Here is a 22,389-nt window from a genome sequence, read left to right as displayed (position 1 = left end):
CAAAGCAAAAGGGGCACCCATACAAGAAAAAAAGAATCCACCTACCTTCTCCTCAATCATTCTTATATGGAGTTGGTTCAAATTCAAATTGACATAAAGCACTACATTTAGGGCTTTTGAAATACATTATTGGGTAAATTGCACTTAACCCCCTTTGGTTTGAGATTTGTGCACATTACCCCCTGAAATTAGTATTTTATAAAGTTCTTGAAATTAGTATTTTAAGAATTATTACCAGATAAATATATGAAGGTGGCTGTTAAAATGAAAGTAACATCTAACAAAACACGCTGGTTTTTCTTAAGGAATAATTCATTGAATGTATTTGCCCAAAACAAATCCTTTGACAACACTCCAAAAGATTATGTTATTATTATATTATATATATGCATACAAAATATATAATTATTGATTCAATAGTATTTTCCTCTTTTTTTTACTAGAATTACATCAATTTAGCAAAAAATATATGTAATTTTGATTCATACACATCGATTGACATTTTTCTTGCCATTTTTTTAGCAATCAACAGGTAAATTGTCATTGTCAATGAGGAAAACACGAATTAAAACATTCGGCGAATTTTATCAGATTGTATTATATCCAATACAAGTTTTATACACATTAATTAATTAGTATATGTGTATACTGTATAATATAATTACGCGTACGTAAAATAAAATATGAAAAAAAAATACGGAATTTAATTAATTCACCGAATAATGTAGCATTAGGAGAGGATTTTGGACCATAAGATACTTTTCCAATGGAGAGGTTGATAGCAAATAAATGCAATAAAACGAACATATATTATCAGCATTTATTACTCGACAATGTACTGAAAACAACTTAATATATATATATATATATATATATATATATATATATATATATATATATATATATATATGTGTGTGTGTGTGTGTGTGTGTGAAATTTTAATTTCTACTATTGCATGCATACATAATTAAAATTACATAATTAATCTGCTGAAAATATGATTTTGTAATTAAGAAAATAAATTAGGACAAAAAGAGAGAGAGAGAGAGAGAGAGAGAGAGAGAGAGAGGGCATTAATTATGTTTGTGTTTGTGCAACGGTTCCAATATTTTGTACCTCGTGTCCTATTTATTGTTTCTGTGTAGGTTAGTTGAGCCCAATATATACATACATATAGTATATAATAAATAAATATACAAATAATTTGCAATAAAATATTTAAGTTTAGTTATAACTGTAATTTTACTAAATAGATTTTCTGAACCAGCATAAATTATTGAGATGATTGATTTAATAATTAATATATATACATGTAAAAGAACTTTGTGTAGCTGGGCCACTATGGTATATGCTAATTCTGATAATTGAATTAGTTAAATAATCGGATTTGTTGTTAGTCGTCGTCTTCGATTTATTATTATTATCTTTATTTTTTAAATAAAAAATAGCCATTACTCGAGACGTTTCACCAAGTGTAGCATCTCATAGATCGAAATTAAGTACAAATGGGATAATGGAGCACTCAAAGTTCGCCAAATATTTAATTATTTTATTGTATTTTATTTTATATATTATTGTATATTTACAAACATTACTCCGCAATTAGTGATAATAATATCCCACAAGCCAATGTACTCGAAAACCGAACAAACTGTCTTTGGCTTAAACTTATAACAGTGTCGGAATTTGTTAAAATCAGTAATTTTTACTGACATTTAATCCTTTATTATTGACGATCCTATCAGTTTGTAATTACCCAAATATGAATTCTTTTTATCGGGACTTTACCTCTCAAGGGAAGACCGTGATTTACCTATTAAGTAATGCTTTAACGTAAGTGTTGTTTCAACTGGACATGCACAATAATTAATCCGTCATCAAATAAATTAATTACCCTATAATAAACTTCTAAACAAGTGATTAAAATTTAATAAAAACATAAATTAAACAATCTAGGCAAAAGTTGATTGACTTACATTATTAATTTTTTTCATATTAAAAATCACAAGATGTTAAGTTAAAATTTCAAGAAAAATGAGAGGGCTGTGACAGAAAACAGCTTTTAAAAACAATTTATTATTTGACTTTTTTTTAAGCATTGACTATTAAGCGGTAATTGGTGGGGGCCCCACCACAATTTGTTTAATCAAGAACCGATTTTTATTTTGGATAAATATTAAATATTACTACTGGGCAGAATCAAATTATATTGGGGGAGTAGAAAAGTCAAACGTGAATTTTTTTCGACACTGTTTGTTTGAGAGCATAAAGGCAGGTTTGTGTTTAGCACTCACTACTAATCACTTTTAGAGATACTGCTGCTTAATAGAGTCAATGTCAAATGAGGAGAGAGAGAAAAGAGAGAGAGGTGTGAGAAACAGAGAGGCTGATATATATATATATACTGATATATAGAGAGAGAAAGAGAGAGAGAGAGAGAGGAGAGAGAGAGAGAGCAGAGTGGGGGTGGTGGTAATGAATAGGGGTATGTTTTCGGATTCACAAATGAAGTAAATGTGCATTTGTTGTGGCGGGTCTGTCTTAAATTTCTTTGCAGAGAGATAGATAGAGAGAGAGAGAGAGAGAGAGAGAGAGAGAGAGAGAGAGAGAGAGAGGTGGTTCAACCACAAAAGAGGGAGGGTGGTTTCTTTCATTGATTTTAGTTTTTACAGGACCCTTCTGAAGGGATTTTTTTTTTTTTTAATTTCCAAATAGCTGTTCTTGATGTGGTTGTGATTTTTCTTTTCTTTCTTCCGGGATCTGGGTTTTGTGTTGTTTTTTCACTAATCTACTGAGATTCTTACAAGTACGATGTTCAAAGTTTGAATCTTGGAATTTCCAAATCTTGTCTCCGCCATTTCTTCCACTGAATGCGCAGTTTGTAAAAACTCTATCTTGAAGAAATTATCGAATCTAGGGTTTCGCTGATCTGCAGCAAATATTGACTTTTTTTTCAATTAATTTCGGACACAGTTCATTTCAACTGAAAATCTGTTCGAAAATCCGCCCCCAATCCAAATGCTGCTGTACTCTGATTCTGGAAAGCAAAGTTATATTCTGGAGGAAGCTTTTCTTTCTGCTTTCACCCCTTTTGCTTTTTGGGGATTTAGGGTTTCAACTTTGAACTGACCCTCCTTTTTTTTTGCTTTGCTTGATTTTGTGTATTTCTGTTTCTGAAATTGATTGTACAGAATATACAGACCTGTAAAAAAAAATCAAGATTTAATGCATCTCTCTCTGTGGAAGCCATTGTCTCACTGTGCTTCTCTGATCCTTGACAAGAAGAGCAGCAGAAGAAGAGATGGTTCCGAAAATTCAACCGAAACGAAATCGAATTCAAGAAAACTGCAGGAGAGCAAACTCAGGGAGGCTCTCGAAGAAGCCTCCGAAGACGGGTCCCTCATCAAATCGCAAGACATGGATTCCGATTTACTACCAAATCAAGACGAAGGCAGCGGCTTGGGCAGATCAAGATCCCTCGCCCGGTTGAACGCCCAGAAGGAATTCCTCAGAGCAACTTCCCTCGCAGCCGAGCGGACGTTCGAGTCGAGCGACTCGATCCCGCAACTCAACGAGGCCTTCTCCAAGTTCATCACAATGTACCCGAAATACGAGTCGTCCGAGAAAATCGATCAGCTGAGAGAAGAAGAGTACTCAAATCTGTCGCTCTCCTCTTCGAAGGTATGCCTCGATTACTGCGGATTCGGGCTTTTTTCGTTGCTGCAAACTGTTCATTATTGGGAATCGTCCACGTTTAGTTTGTCTGAGATAACCGCTAATTTGAGCAATCATGCTTTGTACGGTGGTGCCGATAAAGGCACGGTGGAGCACGATATAAAGACTCGAATAATGGATTATCTGAACATACCCGAAAATGAATACGGCCTTGTCTTTACAGTGAGCCGTGGCTCGGCTTTTAAGCTCCTGGCTGAGTCGTACCCTTTCCACACGAACAAAAGGCTGTTGACCATGTTTGACCACGAGAGCCAATCGGTGAATTGGATGGCTCAGAGCGCTCGAGACAAAGGCGCAAAAGTCAACAGCGCGTGGTTCAAATGGCCCACCTTAAAACTCTGTTCCACCGATTTGCGGAAGCAGATTTCGAACAAGAAGAAGAGGAAGAAAGATTCTGCGACAGGGTTATTTGTATTCCCCGTTCAGTCGAGAGTCACCGGTGCAAAGTACTCGTATCAATGGATGGCGCTTGCACAGCAGAACAACTGGCACGTCTTGCTCGATGCTGGTGCATTGGGCCCTAAAGATATGGACTCTCTTGGATTGTCTCTATTCCGACCCGATTTCATCATCACTTCGTTTTACCGGGTTTTCGGGTACGACCCGACTGGATTCGGGTGTCTTTTAATCAAGAAATCCGTGATGGCCAGCCTTCAAAATCAGTCCGGCCATGCGGGGTCCGGTATAGTTAAGATCACGCCCGTTTTTCCTCTCTATTTGAGCGATTCGATGGATAATTTCCCTGGTTTTGGCGAAGAAGACGAAGAGGAAGCTATTGATGTTAATTCCGAAGCTCGCCCAGGTGGGTCCCAGTTACCTGCCTTTTCGGGTGCGTTCACTTCCGCTCAGGTGAGGGATGTTTTCGAGACTGAAATGGAGCACGATAATAGCTCCGATAGAGACGGGGCGAGCACTATATTTGAGGAAAGTGAGAGTATCTCGTTTGGAGAAGTGATGAAAAGCCCGGTTTTTAGTGAGGACGAATCTTCGGATAACTCGTTGTGGATTGATTTGGGGCAGAGTCCGTTAGGGTCCGATAATGCCGGCCAAGCGAACAACAAGTACAAGGTGACATCATCATCTTCGTCTCCATTGCCGCCCGCATGGTTTTCGAGCCGAAAAAATAATAATAACAATAATAATAATAAGATGATGACTTCTCCGAAAGCAACGAAGGAATTGTCGTTCGACGCTGCGGTACGATCGGTTTCTCAAGAATTCGACCACTTCAAGGAGATGATACCCGAAGAAGAAGAGGAATACACGGAGAGGAGGCAATGTGGGACCACCCCAATTGATGAACATTTTCAAGAAATTACCGAAGAGCCAGAAATCAGCAACTCGATTTGTCTCGAGAAGGAGAGTGCGATAAGGAGAGAGACGGAAGGTGAATTTAGGCTGCTCGAGAGGAGGGAGAGAAGTAGAAGAGTTGCAGGGGGAAGATTTTTCGGTATAGAAGAAACGGAGCAGAACGGGAGTAAAGGGAGAAGGGTGTCATTTAGTACAGAAGACAACAATAGCAATAACCATAGAGGGAATCTCAGTACGGAATATTCTGCCGCTAGTTTAGACGACGAAGACTACATGAGCAATGGGGAATACGAAGACGATGGTCAAGATTCAGACAGGGGCGAACCGGAAATAAGCTGCAGGCATCTTGACCACATAAACATGTTGGGGCTAAACAAGACAACTTCCCGGCTGAGGTTCTTGATTAACTGGTTGGTGACTTCTCTACTGCAGTTGAGGTTGCCAGGTGGCGGTTCGGCCAATGACGGTGCGCCACTTGTCCATATCTACGGCCCGAAGATTAAGTACGAGAGGGGCGCTGCAGTGGCGTTCAACGTGAGGGACAGAAACAGGGGTTTGATAAGTCCGGAAGTTGTGCAGAAACTGGCCGAGTCGAACGGAATTTCGCTGGGAGTTGGAATACTGAGCCATATTCGGATATTGGATAGCTCGAAACAGCAGAGGAGGTTGTCTTCGAGTTTGGACGATACTACACTCTGCAAGCCGATGGAGAACGGGAAAAACGAAGGCAAGAACGGGTTTATTAGGGTGGAGGTTGTGACTGCTTCATTGGGGTTTTTGTCGAACTTCGACGATGTGTACAAGCTGTGGGCGTTTGTGGCCAAGTTTCTTGATCCGGATTTTGTGAAAGAGGGTGGCGCGCTTACGCCCGTTGAAGAAGAGGTCGAACTATGATGGGTTTATTCTTCTTTTTTGTTGGTTAATTTTTTTTTAATTTTTAATTTTTGGGCATATTTTGGTGGCAATTTGGTGCAGATAGAAGATGCGGAAATGGTGTTGATGATGATAAATATTTGAATGAAAAAAGATGCGTCTTGTTGTATTATGTAAACTGGCTTTATTATTTATTCATTCTTGTTCTTCATTTTGTTGGTGTTTTTCTACTTGCAGTTTCATTGCATTATCTCCCCAATGCCATGATATTTGTTTGAAATTTTGACAATATTTCTGAAAAACACACACACAAACACACACACACACACAAATATATATATATATATATATATATATATATATATACATACAAACATGAGGGATTTTTTCGTAATTTAACCTTATCAAGGGTGAAAGAGAAATAGGTAAAGAAGAGAAAAGGAAAACTCAGTCAGTCCAATTTTGGTTCAATAATCATTATTTTTGGGGCACACCATTTATAATTGTTTGCCATGGATATAATGGCTAACAGGGTGTGATGATTATAATAATTTATTTATTTATTTATTTTTCAAGATAGGTTGATCTCCACTACGCCCTTATTTTTAAGACATGCACACGATGATTGAACCTCAACTTTTCATAAAACAAAAAACAAAAGATACCATTCAAACAGCACAAGAAAAAAAAATTCCATCATAAAAAAAAAAAAGACAGCATAAAAGCATAAAGAAGGTTTGTGCATTTGACAAATTAATTCTTAAGTTTTGGCAGGAAAATAAGCATTATATATATACATACAGAGGCAATACTTGTGGAATAATGAATTGTAAAGCGAGAACAAATATGATTGCCCATCACCTTTTACATACTCGTAGATGAGCAATTGCTCGTTTTACGTACAAAAGATAACACCTTTTTATTAATATTATCTTTTTTCTCAATCAAAAAACCGAGAGCCCTTTTCGGGTTTCATCCAAAAAGTTGAATCTGGTAAAAGCAGCTCAGAAAATAAGTTACCTAATTACGGCAGTATAATTGATTCACCTTCTTATTCATGGTTTAAGAATCGACCATCTTGATGAGAAAAGCAGTTTCCATCGCTGCCTCCTTGGATTGCAAATATCTGTTTTCCTCAACTATGTCTGTTGTTAAATTAAGAATTACTGGACGACTAGGATCGTAGATAGAATATTCCCTCACTCGAGCGACCCATTTTGCTGCTTCCCAGACCCCGAATCTGATATTAATTAAGTTTCAATGATGAATGCCAGTGTACATACTCGGACTAAGAAACAGCGAAAAGAGATCAAATTACCTCGTATTAAAAGATGATGTCACCAGAATGGCAGGGTAAAGTGCGTCTTTCTGGATATTGTCATAGGGAGAACATTCACGTATAGACCGAAAATCTTCTATATCTCCAGGGTATCCAAACTCCTCGTAGTCATCGGGTGTTAATGGTAAAATAGGTAGCAGAAGAGTGTGTGTTGGATCTAAAAACGGAACCTATACATGTAACAAAAAAAACAATTTCAACTCGGGGATCTAAATTAAATTAACTTTTAACATTTCTTGCGAATGAAACTGAAGCCTTATATATAAGCAGACATCAAACATAGCAAATTCAAGTGAGAAATCGAGAAAGGTGTTTCAGAATTGATCCCACCTTCAAAACCGCAGCTCGAAATAAATCGGGACAATAATTGATAGCTGAAGCAACTAAAAACCCTCCAGCACTATATCCACAGCCAGCCAATTTAGTTTCTTCCACAACCTCTCTTTCGATAAGAAACTTAGCACAAGATATGTAATCCTTCACAGAGTTAAGTTTCTTCGTTCTCCTTCCATCATGGTGCCATTTTCTACCGCCACCACCTCCACCCCTGGAAATTAATGAGTCAGTAATCAAAAGAATTTGTAGTTCAGGGTATTTTTTCGAAGCCAAAAAAAAAATCTGACTGAAAAAAAAAACGGAGAAAAAAACAGATGAACGACAACCTGACATCAGCATAAGCAATCACCCAACCACGATCAAGAAGGCTTTTCATCTCATTTCGCCACCTTTTGTCGAGTACTTCACCATAAGCACCATGCCCATGCAGTAAGCCAGGATTTTCACCATTTGTTTTCCTATGTCGAGAATATAGTATGGTGAGAGGAATCAGAGCCCCATCATACGAAGGGACCTCATATTCTTCACAGGCATAGTATTCAGAGAGATCGTTCCATGTGCTTTCGTCTGCAGCACTATTTTCGGATAGGTTATTGGGTATCCGACTATTGCTTGTAGAAGAGGCTGATCCATACAAAACCCGCGTTCTTTCATAGAGCAGATTTTGCTGTTGGACAATAGTCCACTGTCCACTCAGTAAATCATAGTCAACTACTGCATCAGGCATCTAGCACAGAAATTAAGCAAATGCATAGGTAAGTAATGTAAGAGAAAAATATATTCTAGTGGTGTCATAAATATGCGATATCATATCCTTCTTGATAATGGAAAGACAGATGCCATGCAACTACAACTATCAATATGCGATATCATAATTCACCACAATTCACAACCCTACTCAAGTATATGATGAATCTCGTCAGACCACCTAATTCTAGGAAGAATTGACAAAAGCAAGAATCTTTACATACCACAGGTGATGTTATTGTAAAGCGCATGGTCGAAGAATTGAAGTCATAATTTGGTCCTGGAAATATTTGGGATACATGATCTGGAAGAGGCAATTTCTGCAGATTGAACTCTTTAAGATGAGCTCCTACCTGCCAAAACCATTGTTCAGAAAACATTGCAGACACTGTATAGTCGTACTAGCATAAACGGAAAACTATAATTGGAAGTAAAAAGGAACTGGACTGGGAATAAATTTGGCATGTATTTAAATGACCAGAACGCCACATTACCTTGTCATTACTTAGAGGTAAAGAAACAGAGTACAGTCCGTATTTCCCTCTGTCCTTTACAGTAAGTAGCAAATGTGAGTGACAAAAGTCAACATCTTCAATAGTCAACAGTTGGTCATTAGCAAAAACATTCTGCAGAATACAAGAGAAGAAGAGTATGAGGCATGCTGAGAAACCTAGACACGTCCAGAGGTTAAGGATCATGCATGAGTATCTTATTATTACAGAAGTATGCTAACCTCCCAATTCCTTGGACTACACGAAGAAGTAACAGGACTACGTAAAAGGTAATGGTGATCAACAGGTTGACCCTGCATAGCGGCATCGGTAAACAGGTAGAGGTATCCTTGATGATGCTCAACAATGCAATGTGTGTTCGGCTCACATTCCCAGACAAGAGTCAGTCCGGATAATGGATCGGCTGCATTTATTAGATAGACCTAATAGTGGGTCACTAACGAAATTCCCAGTTCAAAAATCGAGTATTTAATGGGGGGAAACATTCTTGTGAGCATACCTTCGATGATTGAGTTGAAAATACGTTTACGGTCAAATACTGGAAGTCTTTAGTATGTCTTACACTCAGATGAACATTTTCTTGAGGTTCCTCCAAAATCAATACATCCTCGTCATTTGAACCAATCATGCTACAATAGATCCTGGGAAGAAACAAATCTCAAATTTATTTGTAGGTCCAATAGAATCAGATACAGATATTGTGAAGGACAAAATTAGCCATACCAACCTAAAGGGCCTCTTTTTATTATCTGTGACTACGTAAAGTAGTGCCTGCCCATCTTTAGCCCAAGCTATATTGGATACCCGGTCGGCTTGGGGCTTACTACAAAGGGACCCAAAATTCAAGTCTCGAACAGATAATTTGAAGTAATCATTATCCTTGTCGTACATAGTGTACGCAAGATATCGGTGATCAGGTGAAACTTCTGATAGTTCTTCATAAGCGTAACCTGTTTACAAAAAAATAAAAATAAATGTAAATTTAGAGAAAAATGACGAAGTCAATTTGAAGTAGTAAAAGGTGAAAATCCAAGTTTACAACGACAATTGGTACCTCCAAATCTTTCAGCTTCTTGATTGTAATCGAGCAGCTTTTGCTCGATTTTCTTTCCTGATGTGAAATCAAAACCAGATGACGGAGATTTATTGGAAATAAACTCTTCATTTAACTTTGCTAATCTCCGACATAATACTGTATATTGCTTGCCTTCTTCAACTCGCCTATAGTATAACCTGCACTGACCAGAAATAAAACAGGACACGAAAATTTAACAAAAATTAACAAAAGTACATTAGCTTTCATTATCGAACTAAAATTCATCCCAACTCACGAGCTATTTTTTCTGAAGAATTAGCTTTCATTATTGAACTAGAATTCTTAAAATTCACATACTAAGCCACGACTCAAATATCAGAAAAATTAATAAAATTAATTGCAGAAACAATAATTAACAGAGGCGGGGCACTGAAATTACCAAGGACCCCAGCGGAGGGGAGGGGTGGCGAGTTCGGCGGCGAGGCGGGAGGCAATCTCCGATTGGAGCTTGGACTGGAGGCGGTCGGTGTCGGACATCACAGCCTCAGTGTACTTCTCCTCCTGCTCCATGTACACGTCCATGTGCCGCATCGCCACCTTGTCATTCAGCTGCGACATCCAGTTGTACTCGTCTTCCCAGGACTCCCCGTGCAGGGAGAAACTCACCGGCTTCTTCGGGGGTTTCGGCGGCGACGGCGGGGCGGGAGTTGGCTGGGGCCTCTGGGCCTTGTAATCGGCGCATTGAATGATGAAGCGGTGCCGGAGGAGGGGGCGGCGGACGACGGTGAGCAGGTGGCGCATGGCAATTAGTGTTCGGAAAGAAGATTTAGGGCAACCGTAATTGAATAAACAGCTAGAATTTACAGGGGTTTTACATTTGGCCTTCTGCAAATGTCCATTGAGGGTTTAATTAGAACGAACATGTTAATCAGAGAAAATATGAAACGATGTCGTTTTACTGTCAAACATGAAACGACGTCGTTTACTATTAAATTCCAATATGAGTAAATAATTAAATTATGCATGGGCAATTTAAAATAATGAAATAAATATGATAAAAAAATAATGAAATAAAATTAAAATCCACAATTCATTTCATTTCTCAATTCTCTTCTCCAAACCTCTCTTCTGATTCTCTGCAGATAAACAACAGGCCGCCATTAAAATGGCTATGAAGAAAAAAAACCGGCCTTCATTCTTCGCGGTTTTGGTCCAGGACTACATCAACAAACTCGTAAGTCATTCTATTTTTTCACACAGCCACCACCAAATTAATTATATTATACAGAGAATTTTTCAAAAAAATAAAACTTTTTTCGGATCGATGATTTACAGTAGCCTTGTTGTGTAACTGCACGTGCAGCAAGTTCCGCCTGCTTTTGTGCGAAAATGTGGATTTAATTGGCCTGAAAATGCACAATTGAGAACCAGCTGTGGAGAAATTTGGGATGTGAAAATCGAGGAATTCAACGAGTGCAAATACTTCACTGTGGGCTGGCGTAAGTTTGTCGAAGATGCAGAACTCAGGAGAGAGGAATTTTTGGTGTTCTGGTTTAATATTAATTCTTCCATATTTGATGTTTCCATTTTTGGAATTGGGGGTTTGGAGAGGGGCATTTCTGTCCAACAAAATATTTCCATTACAGAGGATGAACTGGATGATGATGATGATGATGATGATGATGATGATGATGATGATGCCCTAGCTCCAGGTAGTTATATATTCAATTTGAAATTTTATTTTGATAGAGAAATGTCTTTTTATTCAAAGGTTTTAGATAAATTTTATGTAATTCTTCTGAAACAAAAAAAAAAAAAAATAATACTGCATAATATTTATCATAATTGTAAACTGTTGTTTATTGAAACTAATTAAGCTTTTAAACTTTGCATCATATTAATATTAATTCGTTGCTTACCTTATTATGCTCGATCATGTACGGGAAACGAAGCTGGAAACGGTCCAAGGTTCGATTTGCTTCTCAAGAAACATCACATTTCAAGGCTGGTAAATAAATGTTTGAACGAAGTCGATCGGTGATCTTGTTGGCTATTTTACGTTATTATTATTTTTATTTTTATTCGTACATTATATTAATCATGCACGCGCTTAATTTTCTTTGAATTTGTTGAACTCTAGCAACTTCGAAAAGATTTTGTTGTGGCAGCTGGCTTACTGGGGGAAAACGCCGTGATTCTGGAATATCCTCCTTACAAGCGTCGTTGGACGGTTACACTGCACCGTTACACGAATGTTAAAAAGTTTAGGATCGACATGTTGAGGGGGTGGAGTGGATTCAGACGAGCAAATGGTCTCGTCTGCGGGAAAACTTACTCGTTTCAGTACATTAAGGATAAGAACGTCGTCGAGGTTAAGCCGTACGTCGTCGAGGTTAAGCCGTTCCGTTAAGTAGGAATTAATTACGCAATCAAGAATCCGATTAGCATTAATTATGTGTTTTCTTTTCTTTTCTGTATTTTGTATTTTGGTATGTATGTATGAATCTTTTTGGTTAAAAATTGGAATTATGTTTATTATATATTGTACTTGTAATCTTATTATGATTGGAATTTAGAACAAAACTCCCACAGTTTCATCATACTATATAGTTTATTTTATTTTTAATCATAAACTCGAATATTTTTATTCTCATTGCATCAAATATATTGGAAACATAGACAAAAAGAATATAATAACTAAATAAAGCAAATATAATAAATTTTATTATTATATTTTATTTATTGAGATTTGAGATGCATCTCATTGATTATTATTCATTAGTCTGACGAGAAATGACTTGACATCGATATATATATGATATATCACTCAAACATATATCAATTTTTGCAAGAAAGGTGCTAATAAAAATTCACCAAATAATATTTTTTAAGCAATTTAATAAATTAAAAAAAAAAAGATAGAATGCAATAAATTATCTATGCCATAATGAAAGGCATCTACCCTAGCTAATACCTAATTAATAAGTCAAACTCTATGCCATAATGAAAGCCAATCGAGTGCATGCAGTTTCTGGTTTCATCTTCATAAATCATAACCCTCCCACAAATTCAAATTCAAATTCAAATTCAAATTCAAATTAAATTGCCCTAAAATGAAGGCTTCATTTTTCCAGATCTTGATCAACCCTCTCAAACTCGTAACTCGATCATTTCATCTGCATGCCTTTGTTTTTTTTTTTTTCCTTATGAATTAATTAATTAAGTAGTAGTTGTTGTGATTATTTGCAGAGATTGTGTCGAAATTTCGCGCGGAAGTACAGAGAAATCCTGCCGGAAAATGCCGAACTGAGAATATGCTCCGGCGAAACATGGGACGTGGAGCTCACGCAGATCGACGGCGACCATTACTTCGCCGCCGGTTGGTCGAAGTTCGCCGGAGATTTGGAGCTGCGGCCGACGGATTTTCTTGTCTTCACTTTCGGCGGCGGATCGACGTTCGATGTTTCCGTTTATGGAAATGATTGCTGTGAGAAGAAACCCTTGTACCATGATTCTTGCAGCTCCGATCAACAAGCTTTTGATTTTTTCAGTAAGTCCTTCATTTTTTTTTTTTTTTTTTTTTTTTTTTTATTAATTATTTCATGAAATTAATTAGGTCACAAGAAGAACAAAAAATCAAGAATCCGTGATGATGACAACTCCGATAATCCACGGATTGAAATAGTTCTCAAGAAGCATCAAAACTCAAGAGTGGTAATTAATAATAATTAATTAATTAAATAAACCTGATTATCAATGTATATAAACATATTAATACAGCAGTGCTAACTTGAGTTTTTTTATATATATAAATTAATTAATTAATTAATTTCAGACTATTCGCAAGCATTTCGCGGAGGCCGCGGGTATAATTAATAAGAAGAAAGTGGCAATGGAGTACGTAGGTGGATATCGAAACGACGTCGTACTAGATTTGAGGACGAAGAAATGTTCATTTTTCAGACTCGATTTAACAGCTGGCTGGCCGGAGTTTCGGAAATTAAATAGGTTGTCGGTGGGGGTAACCTATTTGTTTGAGTTTATTCCGAGTAAACAGGTTATTCAAGTTAAGCCCATTTCAAAAAAAATAAAAAAAGAGATGAATATTTGACTGCATGCATGCATGCATGATGCATGCATGTGTCTATTAATTAGCTGACGTGGCAATTCAATTCAACTTTGTATGGAGTAATTTCTAATTAAGTATGTTTGTTTGTAATTTTGCGTGTGTGTTTGGACAAAAGATTTCGACTGGCAAATTTTTTTTTTTTTTTTTAGTAATTCAAGTCATTACAAGGGGAAGTAGGGGAGGGGGGACTCGAACCCTAGACCTTTTACCCTATTGGTAAGGCTAGGTACCAACCGAACATCCTGGCAAATTGAAAGAAGCCATATTAATTGGTTTCTTCATATAATAATATTAATTGGAGTACGTGTCTTATTTTGATTGGCCAAATGTCATTATTAATCCTCCAAAGTAAATATATATCACTTTAGTCCACTGTCTCTGAAATGTATGACAACAATATCCCTTATATATCAAAATCAACAATCCCTTAATCTCTATTTATGTGCCTGAAACTTGAATCACTTTTCTTCATTGGAATGTGTAGAAAAAGTAATAATTTCATAAAAAATTGTTTAGTACAGTAGAAAATATTATTTTTATGGGAATAAAATAAATAACATAAATATATTATTGATGCAGAAAATATATATAAACATACTCAAAATCTTGTAGTACGTATTACGTAACAGTATCAATAATGCAGGGTTGTGATTTTTGCCATTTGCATGCAACTTGTACAACAAGATTAATTCTACCTGACAAAAAGCCAAAAGCAAAACCACTCATTCAATTAATATATATTGTCTTAATTTTTTACATTCAATATTTGTCTTAACTCTTAACCTATATATCAACCACCAACCTGCACATATATATATATATATATATATATATATATATATATATATATATATATATATATATATATATATATATATATATATATATATATATATATATATATATATATTATATATATGAGCTCCATCAAACCCTAATTTCTATACAGTTTTGAAAAATCGAAAATCTGCAGCAGAAAAGAAGCTAGCTTTTGACACGGAACTTTCATGGCGCCGAAGTTTGTTATCGTTTTGAAGCATTCCCACACTTCGAGAGTGGTAACAAACAATCAAATTAAAATCTATAATTTTTTTCTATTTTTTGTTAGAGTTTTGACATGCATGCATGATTAATTAATAAAGTTTATTATTGATTTATTTACGATATTTGAATGAATGAAATCGAAATAGAGCATATGCAAGCACTATGCGGAGGAGGCGGGTTTGATGGGGAAGAAAAGGGTGGTCCTGCAATATCGACCGGGCGGGTATTGTTCGAGCGTAGTGCTCGATTTTAGGTCGAAGAATATGAGGTTGAACAAGAAGGGTTTTAGGCTCGATTTTGCTCGCGGGTGGCGTGATTTTCGGGTAGCGACTGGGATGCGTTATTACAGAACCTATTCGTTTGAGTTCATTCCTAGCAAGGGGTTGATTGAGGTTATGGAGGTTTGAAGATTACCAAGTTATTCGAATATTCCAATATAATTCGGCTTTAATATTTATATATATTTATTGCATTTTCTATATGTTTTTGTATATTATTAATTCTGAACATTTGGATGATTGTAATATTAGTGTCTCTTTTTTTTTTTTTTTTGTGGATGTATTATTATATTATATTATACTAATTATTTAGTAATTAATCTTTAATTTAGCTTAATTTGGTGTACAACTTACATTAGCTCAAGCTAAGATGAATATCTGTAATCATGCATTTTAATTTAATTAGATGATCATGATGAAGTTGTATTGTATACCAAATTAAATGGAAGAAACATCATTTAAATAATCCACGTTGGCATTCTAAAAATCCCGACCGTTAGTTATTAATTTATTATGAATAAAGGAAAACATAATAAATAGTGTGTGAAATTAAAGAAACAAGGAACATAATATACAGCTGGTAATTAAATTAAATTAAAGGAACAAAATAAAATAATTTGAGGAAATAAATTAAAGAACATATAAAATCAGGTGCAGAAAAAAATACCAAAAGCGTGAAAGCGATTTATAGATGAAAAGAAAATAAACTCGTAGAGGAAAACAAACGCAGTGATTTTATCCCTTTGCATGAAACTTTGTACAAGAGATTTACTAGCTGACAAAATTAAAGCAAACCCTATTTATTCAATTGTTTGATTTTACATTTAATTATGTCTTTAACTTATCAACCACCAACCTGCATGCAGCATGCATATATGACGAGGTTGTCTTAAATGTTTATATATGAGCTCCACCAAACCCTAATTCCTACGTACACAGCTTTGAAAAAAATAGAAACCTGCAGCAGAAAAAAATTAAAGTGCAGTTCATCGATCTCTTACTTCATTAATTACTTTTTAAATATTCCATATATTTTGCTTTGCTTTTTGTTTTGCTTTTCAATTAATTCCATTTTTTTTTATCTTTTTTTTACAACTCTTCAGCCCTTGTTTGAGGGTTCTGCTTTCTGCACTCTGCAGTGGAGTTCTGTGGTTAATCAGTAGGTTTAGGTTAATATATAATAAATATCCTTCGTCCCCAAACATTTTGCTTATATCTCAAACTTTAGATTAAATTTCCAGGATCTTTCTGTTTTCTTTATTTAATTAAGGTATTTTTTCAAGTATTATCTGATCAGTTAATAATCTCTTAATGTTTCATAGTTTTGTACTGATTTTTTCTTTGCTTCGCACAAAATTCATTAAGCTAAAATCTCTAGGGTAAGTCTCTCTCTCTCTCTCTCTCTCTCTCTCTCTCTCTCTCTCTCTCTCTCTCTCTCTCTCTCTCTCTCTCTCTCTCTCTCTCTCTCTCTCTCACACACACACACACACACACACACAAATTCAATCGGACTAGTAAAACTCTCTGCAACAATTTCTCATTTTCCAGTTCTTTGCAGGTTCTTCGGATCGGAAGTGGCCGCAGATTTCGATTAATTTCTTCATCGAGGTACGAGGTACGAGGTTCTATTTTGATTCCGGATTATGTTTCATTCATGTCTGAATTCTAATCCGTACCTGTGGACGTTTAAATTATGATGATGTTTGATTGCGATGCTGATTTTTTTTTTGGATTTCCCCCCCTGTTAAAATATGCATGTAATCAATCTAGAGTATTTAGGGTTTCACATCAGTTGCAAACTGCGGATCCGATTGCGGCTCGGGATTTTCATTTTTCCCCATATTGATGTTTGACTTCATCATCTTTAATTCCCTATGATGTTTATATTTCTTTTTTTTTTCAATTTTTGGCTAAATGTTTGTAATTTCGTTTGGAAAATATTAGCAAAAACTCGAAGTTTATTTTGCAAGTAAGTACTTGTCTAATTGGAAAGATTGAAGTTTGGTTTTACCTTTTAGGTTGAATTAATACTATGTAATGAAATTAAGCTTAAAGGATGGTGATATTGTTTTTATTAATTCTGCAATTTTTTGGCCAGGCTGTCAAATAATTAATTACTTAACTATTTCTTGCAATCAGTTTGTAACATTGTTCTTTATACTTTCAGTTAGTATCCATGTTTTCTTGTTATGAGGGTTATTCATATATATTATTAGGACCTAACTCTGTTATGAGTGTTGTTATGAGTGTTGTTATGTTGGAGTTATACTTTATAACTGTTTTTCCCGTACGGATTATCTTGTCTGTCTCCACGAAAAACAGAGTTATTCTGTTATAATTTTTTTATATCCACTCGATCGGACAAATACATGTGCTCGACCGGTTTCTTACATTTAAAACTTCATGCTGAAATTTTGTATACAAGCCGTTGTTTTCTTCTTGGATAGACATGTCATGTCTATTTTGTAGCTACATGTTCTGATCACAAGTGAGAAAACAATACTGGAGTTATACAATACTGAAAAATATAATGCATGTATTCTTTGATTTTCTTTTTCTTTGCATTTTCATTTTCTACATTTCAAAATTCATGAACCAATCAGAGCCTATGTGAAAATATCGGTATATCACTTGTTCGATCAAAATATATATACTTGTTTATCATTCTTATTTTATAGAAAATATTTTTTGCTATGTTAGACTTTATTTATTCGAAAAAAGATGGTGCTGGAATTTGAAGGATAAGATTCTGGTAATTTATTTCTTGAAAATGTTTGTTACTGTGTCAATGTGATAATTTTATTTGAACTGTGCTAATTATACATATATACATATATATATAAAATCATGACTTATATATATTTTGCTAAATCAAACTGTTCAGAAGGGTACAACCATGGAAAGGAAGAGTACAACTAAGCCTTCCTTTTTCCAGATCCTGATCCACAGAGATTTCACTACATCACTGGTGAGCTTCTGATCCATTAATCAATTGTTAATTTTTTTTTAAATTTTAATTAAAATATTGTGTGTGTGTGTGTGTGTGTGTGCAGAAAGTGCCTCTAGCTTTCAGAGAGAAACACAAAAATATCCTAACCGAAAACATGAGGCTGAAGATCTGTTCGGGAGAAATATGGGACGTAAAAGTCGAGCAAACGGAGGACGGGCACTACTACTTCACAAAGGGCTGGAAAGAATTCGCCCTGGATTTGAAGCTCGAGCGCTCCGACTTTGTTGGTTTCACGTTCGACGACAAGTCCAATTCGACCTTCGACGTTACTGCATGGGGGTCCAACGGGTGTGGGAAGGAATATTCCTTCCCACATCCTTACGTCGTTGTTGACGACGACTCCTCAGACGACGATGAGCTGCTCGAACAAGAAGAAGAAGAGACGAACGTGATCAACCCTAAGTTCGTCATCGTTCTGCAGCGGTCGCATATTTCGAGAGTGGTACGTAATTAATCAATTAAAAAAAATATTAATATTTCACTAATTTGTGTTTTGTTTTTCTTTGCTTATGATTGATTTAATATAATTTGTATAGAGCATATGCAAGAACTATGCGGAGGAGGCTGGTTTGATAGGGAAGAAGAGGGTGGTTTTGGAGTATCAGCCGGGCGGGTATCGTTCGAGTGTGGCGCTCGATTTTAGGTCGAAGAATATGAGGCTGAATAAAAATGGTTTTAGGCTTGATTTCGCTAAGGGTTGGCGTGATTTTCGGAAAGCGACTGGGATGCGCTTTTACCGAACTTATTCGTTCGAGTTCATTCCTTGGAAGGGGGTGATTCAGGTTAAGGAGGTCTGAAGTAGTTATTAAACTATATATTTATTGCATTTTATGTATGTTTTGTATAATTAATTCTGAACATTGATCTGGTTGATCACAAGTTAATTACTTAATCACATGCAACAGTTGGAGTGCTAATTATATATATTGATTACTTGTGTTAATTAGCTAGTAATCTTAAATTTTGCATGTGTGCAGCATGCACAATTTGCATTTGCCAATATGAATTTCTGCAATCACACCACAATTAATTTAATTAAGTAGGTAAATAGATGAATTTTGATTTTCATATTGGGGAGGGCGAAATGGTCAATAATAACAGTGTGGAGTCGAATTCGATCTAAGAACATGAGTAAAATCAAGAATATAGCAACTCTGTTATCTTGCAAACATAACTGAACTTCAATCAATGCAAGTTCTTTATAGCAGATTGACATGTAAAGAAAAATGACTTAAAACTCTGCTGGGATCGGGTTTCGCTGAAGGTTCCCAAACGGGTCGGGTTTGGAGGTGGAATTGGTTCAGTCTGATGGCGTGGATTCAAAGAGCGTTTCTCATCAGGATTTGGGTATTTCATGATGTTTGAATACAATGGTGAATCCTAGTTCGGATTTGTCATTTTCAATGCAACTGCTTCTGAGATTGAATATCCACCGTTCGATGATGATTGTGATGAAACAATCGAAATCTCAGATAGCTCTCCACCGAGGAAATCGGTTAGGGAAAAATGCAACCTTGAATATCGATTGAGCTTCATCCCCAATTCGAAACGATCGTAGATTTTTTTTCGACGAAATGATGTATTTGCAGACGAATGCTGGACACTTGAAATGGAGAAATGATGCATCGCCTATCGGAAAGCATTAGATTTCACGTCGAATAACAGTGGCACTTTCGAAAACCCGTTCTTCGTTTCTGTCATGCGCCCGTCCTATGTTTCTTATAAGTTCCTGTTGGTAAGTAATTAATCAAAAATGAAAAAAAAAAAAAAAACAGTGATTAATTTTATTATTACATTTTACGTTCGTTGCAGAGTGTGCCGACCGATGCACGAGTCGTAATTGATCGAGGTTTCATGGCATCTTTATTTAATCCAAGAAACCTCCGGAGGCTTTTTATTAGAATACTCTGGTTTGGTTCAATGTCTGTATACCGATTTTTTTTATTTTTTTTTTCTCGTTTGCTAATTCTTTAATAAGTTTTAACGAACATGTCGCAATCGGTGACGTCGTCATGTTGATTAAATTGTATATTATTTGTGACTGCAATTTGAAAAATTATTTGCATCTTCAAAGGTCCACAAAGTACAGCTGCTTATTTTAATTTTTTTAAGTTTTTTTTTTCTATTTTATGACTATAAATCTGTCTGATTGTTGCAGACTTCAATCATATCCATCCACTCTTCTCTCTCGTTAGCCTTTCCGATGGATTCTTTCGTCCAAGCACTCTTAACTGTAGTATCAAGCATCTGCGCGTTAATCCTGTTTGTATGTTCTTATAATTGTCTCTATAAACCGAACTATGGTACAAAGAACAAGAATCAGGTACCTCGGGCAGGTGGGGCCCTCCCGATCATCGGCCACCTCCACTTGTTCGGTAGCAAGCAGCTCTTCCACAAAACACTAGCATCCATGGCCGACAAATACGGGCCGGCCTTTACCGTTAAACTCGGGCCCCAAGAAACTCTGGTCGTGAGCAGCTGGGAGATGGCGAAGGAGTGCTTCACCACCCATGACAAGGCCTTCTCTGACCGGCCCGCAACAACCGCCACGAAGCTGCTGACCTTCGACTTCGCCATGTTCGGGTTCGCGCCATACGGGCCCTACTGGCGCGAGATGCGGAAGATCGTCACCCTCGAGCTTCTCTCCCACCGTCGGATCGGCATGCTGAGTCACATACGAGCTTCCGAGGTGAAAACTTCGCTGAAGGAGATTTACGAGTTGTGCGTAGATGCCAAACAAGGCCTTAAAATCGATATGAAGCAGTGGTTCGGTGACCTTACGCTTAATGCAGCGGTTCGGATGGTCGGTGGGAAGAGATTCGTTGGGGCTCGCTCGGATTGTGAGGACGAAAAGGCAAGAAGCCAGCAGAAATTGATGACCGATTTCTTTCGGTTCTTCGGTGTGTTTGTTCTGTCGGATGCGATACCGATTTTCCGGTGGTTCGACTTGCAAGGGCATGAGAAATCCATGAGGAGAATAGCAAAAGAACTCGATGTCCTCATCGGAGAGTGGCTGGTGGAGCATAAAGAAAGGCGGCGGCAGAGCATCTCAGGGGAGGAGGAGATCAGATCCGATCACGATTTCATGGATGTCATGCTCACCATAACGGACGGTGCTGATTTGCCTGATTTCGATGCTGACACCATCACCAAAGCCACTTGCCTGGTAATAAAAAAAGAAAAATCATTTCTTGATTCTTGAATTTATTTTTTTTCGCAATTCGCGCAAGTTAAATCAATGGTTTCTTCTTCCTCGTGGCAGAACTTAATCTTGGCGGCAAACGATACTGTAATGGTGGCGCTCACGTGGGTCCTATCGCTTCTCCTAAACAATCCACTCGTGTTAAAGAAAGCTCGAGACGAAATCGACACTTGCATTCCGAAGAACAGACATGTCGAAGAATCGGACTTAAAGAACCTAGTATACCTACAAGCAGTGGTTAAAGAAACACTAAGGTTGTACCCACCAGCTCCGGTTATCGGCCTCCATTCCGCAATGGAGGACTGCACAATCTCGCCCGGGTACAATGTACGCGCAGGCACACGTTTGATGGTGAATATCTGGAAAATCCATCGAGACGAAAAGCTATGGCCCGAGCCACTTGAGTTCAGGCCCGAGAGGTTTTTGACGGGCCATGCGGAAATCGATGTGAGGGGGCAGAATTTCGAGCTCATACCTTTCGGTTCTGGAAGGCGGTCGTGTCCCGGAACTTCTCTGGCTCTTCAGATGGTGCATTTGACTTTGGCTAGCTTGTTGCATTGCTACGAGTTGACCAGAATCGATGATGATAAAGAGATAGATATGACGGAGAGTCAAGGGCTTACGAATTTGAAGGCGACCCCTCTCGAGGTTTATCTTACTCCCCGTGTCGGTCCCGAGATTTTTGATTTCTGATTGTGGACCGTCTATTTATGAATTATATGAACTGTTAAATGTCGTTTTGATTTTACTGGTGATGTTGTCGGTGCAGTGTTCGTTCATTCATGCATAACTCTCTCACACGACGTTCAATTTAGCTAATTCAAGTTAGATTAGAAA

General features: G+C 36.9%; 6 protein-coding genes across 9 annotated transcripts; 5 read left to right on the top strand and 1 right to left on the bottom strand.

Moving 5' to 3' along the window:
* Positions 1-2,301: 2,301 nt before the first annotated feature.
* LOC105972481 (uncharacterized) lies at positions 2,302-6,130 on the top strand. Of its 2 annotated transcripts, XM_012997446.2 has the most exons (2): positions 2,302-5,928; positions 6,022-6,130. In XM_012997446.2, the coding sequence occupies exons 1-2, from the start codon at positions 3,226-3,228 to the stop codon at positions 6,061-6,063; spliced, it is 2,745 nt and encodes a 914-aa protein (XP_012852900.1). In that variant the 5' UTR covers positions 2,302-3,225; the 3' UTR covers positions 6,064-6,130. The 2 variants fall into 2 exon arrangements, with proteins under 2 accessions (XP_012852900.1, XP_088677715.1); XM_088821589.1 differs by having other exon boundaries at positions 2,302-6,130.
* Positions 6,131-6,640: 510 nt separating this feature from the next.
* LOC105972459 (Prolyl oligopeptidase family protein) lies at positions 6,641-10,841 on the bottom strand. Its single transcript, XM_012997424.2, has 11 exons — positions 10,329-10,841; positions 9,908-10,086; positions 9,581-9,803; positions 9,353-9,494; positions 9,075-9,275; positions 8,836-8,967; positions 8,566-8,694; positions 7,921-8,321; positions 7,589-7,805; positions 7,238-7,428; positions 6,641-7,159 (listed from the first exon to the last, which is right to left on the bottom strand). The coding sequence occupies exons 1-11, from the start codon at positions 10,688-10,690 to the stop codon at positions 6,982-6,984; spliced, it is 2,355 nt and encodes a 784-aa protein (XP_012852878.2). The 5' UTR covers positions 10,691-10,841; the 3' UTR covers positions 6,641-6,981.
* A 115-nt stretch (positions 10,842-10,956) lies between these two features.
* Positions 10,957-12,427, top strand: LOC105972469 (putative B3 domain-containing protein At5g66980). Of its 2 annotated transcripts, none has more exons than XM_088821590.1 (4): positions 10,957-11,123; positions 11,253-11,601; positions 11,842-11,897; positions 12,030-12,427. In XM_088821590.1, exons 1-4 carry the CDS (start codon positions 11,055-11,057, stop codon positions 12,297-12,299), a joined length of 744 nt encoding a protein of 247 aa, XP_088677716.1. In that variant the 5' UTR covers positions 10,957-11,054; the 3' UTR covers positions 12,300-12,427. The 2 variants fall into 2 exon arrangements, with proteins under 2 accessions (XP_088677716.1, XP_088677717.1); XM_088821591.1 differs by having other exon boundaries at positions 10,958-11,123; positions 12,058-12,230.
* Positions 12,428-12,873: 446 nt separating this feature from the next.
* On the top strand, positions 12,874-15,677 carry LOC105974809 (B3 domain-containing protein REM2). The gene is made up of 5 exons (XM_088822620.1): positions 12,874-13,047; positions 13,139-13,439; positions 13,506-13,603; positions 13,725-13,985; positions 15,209-15,677. The coding sequence occupies exons 1-5, from the start codon at positions 13,003-13,005 to the stop codon at positions 15,467-15,469; spliced, it is 966 nt and encodes a 321-aa protein (XP_088678746.1). The 5' UTR covers positions 12,874-13,002; the 3' UTR covers positions 15,470-15,677.
* A 2,550-nt stretch (positions 15,678-18,227) lies between these two features.
* Positions 18,228-19,293, top strand: LOC148768301 (uncharacterized). The gene is made up of 3 exons (XM_088821588.1): positions 18,228-18,308; positions 18,394-18,792; positions 18,887-19,293. The coding sequence occupies exons 1-3, from the start codon at positions 18,237-18,239 to the stop codon at positions 19,145-19,147; spliced, it is 732 nt and encodes a 243-aa protein (XP_088677714.1). The 5' UTR covers positions 18,228-18,236; the 3' UTR covers positions 19,148-19,293.
* Positions 19,294-19,584: 291 nt separating this feature from the next.
* LOC105972444 (strychnine-10-hydroxylase-like) lies at positions 19,585-22,300 on the top strand. Of its 2 annotated transcripts, XM_088821586.1 has the most exons (3): positions 19,585-20,085; positions 20,163-21,516; positions 21,613-22,300. In XM_088821586.1, the coding sequence occupies exons 2-3, from the start codon at positions 20,554-20,556 to the stop codon at positions 22,243-22,245; spliced, it is 1,596 nt and encodes a 531-aa protein (XP_088677712.1). In that variant the 5' UTR covers positions 19,585-20,085; positions 20,163-20,553; the 3' UTR covers positions 22,246-22,300. The 2 variants fall into 2 exon arrangements, with proteins under 2 accessions (XP_088677712.1, XP_012852863.2); XM_012997409.2 differs by having other exon boundaries at positions 19,585-21,516.
* Positions 22,301-22,389: the final 89 nt, after the last annotated feature.

This window comes from Erythranthe guttata, chromosome 8, assembly GCF_056151865.1.
Source record: "Erythranthe guttata isolate IM_541 chromosome 8, IM_541, whole genome shotgun sequence".
Lineage (NCBI taxonomy): Eukaryota > Viridiplantae > Streptophyta > Magnoliopsida > Lamiales > Phrymaceae > Erythranthe > Erythranthe guttata.
Note: the sequence above shows the minus strand (reverse complement) of the source record. Positions and strands in the feature narration are given on the sequence as shown.